Raw genomic sequence first — 5,480 nt, forward strand, 5'->3', positions numbered from 1 at the left:
GGCCGTTCCCCCGCCGCCGCCCCCCCCCTTTTTGTTTCCCCGCCCCCGCTCCCCGCCGTGGTGGTTTTTCCCCGCCCCGGGGCCCGGTACCCCGCCGCGCCCCGCCCCGGCCCCCCCTTCCCCCTGCGGCCCGCCCCCCCCCCCCCCCCCCCCCCCCCCCCCCCCCCCCCCCCCCCCCCCCCCCCCCCCCCCCCCCCCCCCCCCCCCCCCCCCCCCCCCCCCCCCCCCCCCCCCCCCCCCCCCCCCCCCCCGCCCCCCCCCCCCCCCCCCCCCCCCCCCCCCCCCCCCCCCCCCCCCCCCCCCCCCCCCCCCCCCCGCCCCCCCCCCCCCCCCCCCCCCCCCCCCCCCGCCCCCCCCCCCCCCCCCCCCCCCCCCCCCCCCCCCCCCCCCCCCCCCCCCCCCCCCCCCCCCCCCCCCCCCCCCCCCCCCCCCCCCCCCCCCCCCCCCCCCCCCCCCCCCCCCCCCCCCCCCGCCCCCCCCCCCCCCCCCCCCCCCCCCCCCCCCCCCCCCCCCCCCCCCCCCCCCCCCCCCCCCCCCCCCCCCCCCGCCCCCCCCCCCCCCCCCCCCCCCCCCCCCCCCCCCCCCCCCCCCCCCCCCCCCCCCCCCCCCCCCCCCCCCCCCCCCCCCCCCCCCCCCCCCCCCCCCCCCCCCCCCCCCCCCCCCCCCCCCCCCCCCCCCCCCCCCCCCCCCCCCCCCCCCCCCCCCCCCGCCCCCCCCCCCCCCCCCCCCCCCCCCCCCCCCCCCCCCCCCCGCCCCCCCCCCCCCCCCCCCCCCCCCCCCCCCCCCCCCCCCCCCCCCCCCCCCCCCGCCCCCCCCCCCCCCCCCCCCCCCCCCCCCCCCCCCCCCCCCCCCCCCCCCCCCCCCCCCCCCCCCCCCCCCCCCCCCCCCCCCCCCCCCCCCCCCCCCCCCCCCCCCCCCCCCCCCCCCCCCCCCCCCCCCCCCCCCCCCCCCCCCCCCCCCCCCCCCCCCCCCCCCGCCCCCCCCCCCCCCCCCCCCCCCCCCCCCCCCCCCCCCCCCCCCCCCCCCGCCCCCCCCCCCCCCCCCCCCCCCCCCCCCCCCCCCCCCCCCCCCCCCCCCCCCCCCCCCCGCCACACAACGACTGCCTGGCGAGCAGCCCCGGAGTGGTACAACAGCGGTACTGGCACCAATGGCACCTACGGCACTAATTTTATGACACGGGGTGCAGTTGGGGTGCAGCGGGCAGAGCAGCCTTCGTTGCCCTTCCCTCAGGCGGGCTTATGTGCGGCTCTGCTCGGCGGTAGAAACGCGAGTGAAACAGGAGTCGTTTGATCCAATTTGGAAGCAAAATACTGTCGCTCGGGTCACCTGCATGAGGAGAATGATGGAGGAGAGGGAGGATATACAAGGAAAAGGGGCTCGAAGCAGGAAAAATTCATACCTGATCAGCCCTTTATTTTGCCACCTTTGGCTTTCGGACACATCCTGTCAAACCAGCCCGTCTTTTTTGGTTGTTTTTTTGGTTGGGTTTTTTTTTTTTTTTTTTTTTTTCGGCTTCGTCTCGTTAGCAAAAATCAAACCAAAGCGGGCTTATCCTGGGGAACCAGCTTCACCTTTACCGTGCTCAGGGTTCTAGCTAAGGAGCGCATTCACTCTCGCTCGCAGGTGGTTTAAATGTTCACACGGAATTTACATCTTCATATCTAGTCAAAGAAAAATAGTTTGCGTTTCTGCCAGTTCCACGAAAGCCTTCAGAATCCGGGAAGTTATTTGAAAAAAAAAAAAACTTTTTTTTTTTTTTTGGAAACAAAATCAGAGAAAACCCTAAAATTTGTCCGACCGAGGAGTCTGCTGAAAATTATAGCAACTGGCTTCTCTGCGTGAAAAACTAAAAGTGTGAAAACTATAAGAGATTGTTGGGGTTTTTTTCATAGTCAAGTCGGGACAAAGATATATGTTAGAAGAAAGAAAAAAAAGCGCAAAAGATGCTTTGATAAATTAGTCCCTAAGAGAGCTTATGGTTTTATTCTTAAAAAAAAAAAAAAATTAAGAAAAATAATAATGTGAGTAATTCGGTTTTCAAAGGTTTGCAAAATTACAAATTAGTTTTTACGGTGAAATTGGTGTGGAAGCAGATGCAGCCACCGGGGTGGAGAATGAGGCAAAATCCATAAAATTATATTGTCGATAAAATATAATTACGAAATATAATTAATTAATTAATCGTTTGCCAATGAAGAATCAAACGTGTCCTGGGCCCGGAATAGCTGGGAGCTCTCATAAATACACATATGTTGCATGCATCAGCACAGATTCATTTTCTTCCAGACTACCCCAGGTTCGTTTATCCGGGAAGGAAACACATTTCCTTGGGAATCATTTCCAAGAGGCAAAAACCGGCGATCTTCTCTCCTCTTCTGCCTCTCTTTCGTCTGCGTCTCTCGCTTCCTCTGCCTTGATATCAAACTTTAAAAAAAAATCGCCCAGAAATTTTTTTTTTTTCCTTATATTTTTCCCCTTTCCCTTGTTTTTTTTCCTCTCATTTTTTCTTTCTCCTCCCTCTCGCGGGCGGGGTGGTTTTTTTTTAAATTTTATAAAATAAATTTTTTTTTTTTTTTTTTTTTTTTTTTTTTTTTTTTTTTTTTTTTTTTTTTTTTTTTTTTTTTTTTTTTTTTTTTTTTTTTTTTTTTTTTTTTTTTTTTTTTTTTTTTTTGTTTTTTTTTTTCTTTTATATTTTTTTTTTTTTTTTTTTTGTTTTTTTTTTTTTGTTTTTTTTTTTTTTTTTTTTTTTTTTTTTTTTTTTTTTTTTTTTTTTTTTTTTTTTTTTTTTTTTTTTTTGTTTTTTTTTTTTTTTTTTTTTTTTTTTTTTTTTTTTTTTTTTTTTTTTCCCCCAAACCACTGTTAGATATAAAGCGGTCGCTTCAATCGGCTGGGAGCAACACGAAGCGTCTTAAAAGCTCTGCAACTACCTAGTGCGTTTGGTTGCCTTTTGTGGCCTGGGACCCCCTCCCCACCTCCCGCCCCGACCCACCACCCGCTCCGCCCTCCCCCCACGCTGTGAGGAGAGAGGAGAGCTGGGGACCCCGGGGCGCAGCCGGCGCCCCGCCCGCACCAAACCCGGGGGGCAAACTTAGGGATGGGAGTTGCGGGGGGGGGGGAATTTAAGAATGTGTGGAGGGGGGGGGGCGGGAACGGTGGGGGGGGTACGCCCGCTGCAAATGGGTAAAAAACCACCGAGACCCCTCGGCTGGGCAGAGTTCGGGGTCGGGCGGTGTTAGGGGGTTTAGAAAGGGGGGGGCCGTCTCCGCCGGCGGTCGGCCAGGAAGCCAGCGCGACCAAGGGGGCCCAGCGAAGGAGGGCCAGCGGCGCGCGCTCCTGCGCGAGTTAGTTCCCGCCGCGGGGGGCGGCCTCTGATCTTACCCGCGAAATCCCGGGCCCTGCGTTGGGGGCGGTGGTGTCAAACGCTCGCCGCTGGTCGGGGGGGTGCTCTTGGCTTTTTGCTAGCAGATCCAAGCGGTCAGAAGAGAAAACAGCGGGCGCGGGCGGGGGGCGAAGCGGGGAGCGGCGGGGGGCGGGGGGGGGCGGGTGCTCTGCCTTTCTTTTGCTCTTTGCTGCTGCTCTTTGGCTGCTGCCTCTGCCCAGCGCCGATCCCAGCAGATCTCGCGATTGGCGTGCGGGCAGGGGAACGGACGGCGGGGGCAGGGGGCTTGGGCGCGATACGGCTTTGCTGCTTGCTCGGCTGTTTGCTTCCGAAGCCTGCTTTCGGGAGGTTGTGGTCTCCTTCTCTCTCTTCTTTCTCCCTCTGCCAGAGAAAGTTTTGATTGGGAGGGGGTTGGATATCTCTTCCTCTCATCTCCTCCTCTTTTTTTTCCCCCTCTCCTTTATTTTTTTTTTTTTTTTTTTTTTTCTTTTTTTTTTTTTTTTTTTTTTTTTTCTGTCTTTTTTTTTCTTTTTTTTTCTTTTTTTTTTTTTTTTCTTTTTCTTTTCTTTTTTTTTTTTCTTTTTTTTCTTTTTTTTTTTCTTTCTTTTTTTCTTTTTTTCTTTTTTTTCTTTCTTTCTTTCTTTTTTCTTTTTTTTTTCTTTTCTTTTTTTCTTCTTTTTTTTTCTTCCTTTTCTTTATTTTTCTTTTTTTCCCCTTTCCCCCCAGGGCTGAGGAGAAGGGGGTTTTGGTTGGGTTGCGGTTTGTTTTGTATGCCCGGAGGTCTGGTTTTTGCTGCGGCCGCCGGCCGCGGGCGGTTTCGGCGGCCCGCGCGCGGCCGTGGTGACGGGGGGTGCGAGTGGCGGTGCGGGTGCGCGGCGCCGGCTCTTGCCTGCTGTGTCTGCTGCGGGCGTGCGGCAGCGGGCGCCGCCGCCGCTCTGTTTGCGGGGGGCGCAAGCGTGCGTGGCTTGCTGCGTGGGGGGCGGTTGGGCAGGGTGTTTGCGGTTGGAGGGGGCCGGGACGGGCGGCGCGGCAGTTGGCGCCTTGCGGAAGCCGGGGGACGTTTTGCGGCGGTTTGCTCTGCGCGCGGGGGCGGGGCCAGCCTGCTGCTCCTGGGCCCGCTCTTCTGCTTTTTTCCGACTATCCCGTGTTGTTTTGGCGTTGCGGGCGGGAGCCGGTTTTTTTTTTGGTGCCGCGCGGCTGCGGCGGTGGCATTTGTGGCCGCCGTTGCGGGGCCGGTTTTGTGCGGGCGGCTGCGCGGGCTTGGTTGCCCGGGGGGCGGTGGGTGTCGGTTTGCGGCCCGTGTTTGCGGGAGGGCGCGGGCCCGGCGGTGCGGTGGCCGGCGGCGTAGCGGGGGGGCGCCGTTGCGCGGGGGCCGTGCGCGCCGAGGTGCGGCGGGGGGCGGTCCGGGCGGCAGGCGCTCTGTTGGCGTTTGCGGTGCGGGGGTCGCCGTTGCGGCGGGACGGCGCGGCGGCGGCCGGTGCGTGCGGGGGTCGGGGGGGTTTTTGCGGGGGTTTTGCGTGTGCGTGGCGATATGGCGTGCGGTTGCGTTGCCTGCGTTGGGTCGAGGGTTGCGGTGGCGCGGCGGCTGCGGCGCGCGTTTGCGCGCCGTTGCTTGCGGGCGGCGCCGTGCGTCCGCTCTCTGCTCTGCTGCTTGTCCTCTGCTTTTCGTTCTGACCTTCTCTTGCGGTGCGGGGCCGCTACTTCTGTCGTGCTCTCACTGGCAATCTTTTTTCTCTGCTCCGGGGACGTCTCATGCATGCAGTGGCTTCCTGTGCTCCTTGTGTCTGCTCCGAGAATAAAAAAAAAACACCACCCCACCGGCGTGGACCCGCCCGCGTTCCCTTTGCTGCTACTGCTTGCTCCGAGAAAAACGCCTCCCTCTCGTCGCGCTCTCACCCGCTTTCGCTCCCCTCGCAGCCACTGCGCAAAGAACGCACCGCATCGCTCCCTAACCACGAACCACAACCAACTCCCCCGAGAAAACACCCCGCTCCACCAAACAAAAGACACGCACGTTGCCGGGCGGGTGGGTCGCCGGGGGCGGCGGGGCCGCGCATCTGCGTTGTTTCGGGGGCTCGCTGCGTTGCGCGGGGCGGGCCGG

General features: G+C 60.9%; 1 protein-coding gene across 1 annotated transcript; it reads right to left on the reverse strand.

Moving 5' to 3' along the window:
• Positions 1–2,261: 2,261 nt before the first annotated feature.
• Positions 2,262–5,436, reverse strand: LOC128979118 (serine/arginine repetitive matrix protein 1-like). The gene is made up of 4 exons (XM_054397219.1): positions 5,276–5,436; positions 4,138–5,059; positions 3,623–3,760; positions 2,262–2,408 (listed from the first exon to the last, which is right to left on the reverse strand). The coding sequence occupies exons 1-4, from the start codon at positions 5,434–5,436 to the stop codon at positions 2,262–2,264; spliced, it is 1,368 nt and encodes a 455-aa protein (XP_054253194.1).
• Positions 5,437–5,480: the final 44 nt, after the last annotated feature.

The sequence above is a fragment of the Indicator indicator genome, chromosome 2 (genome assembly GCF_027791375.1).
Source record: "Indicator indicator isolate 239-I01 chromosome 2, UM_Iind_1.1, whole genome shotgun sequence".
NCBI lineage: Eukaryota > Metazoa > Chordata > Aves > Piciformes > Indicatoridae > Indicator > Indicator indicator.

Coding starts and splice junctions, on each gene's coding strand:
- LOC128979118 (XM_054397219.1), bottom strand. CDS start 5,436: ATGCGCGGCCCCGCCGCCCCCGGCGACCCACCCGCCCGGCAACGTGCG. Junction 5,060..5,275: donor TGCGAGGGGAGCGAAAGCGG/GTGAGAGCGCGA, acceptor CCGCACCGCAAG/AGAAGGTCAGAACGAAAAGC. Junction 2,409..3,622: donor CCCCTGCCCGCACGCCAATC/GCGAGATCTGCT, acceptor ATATCAAGGCAG/AGGAAGCGAGAGACGCAGAC.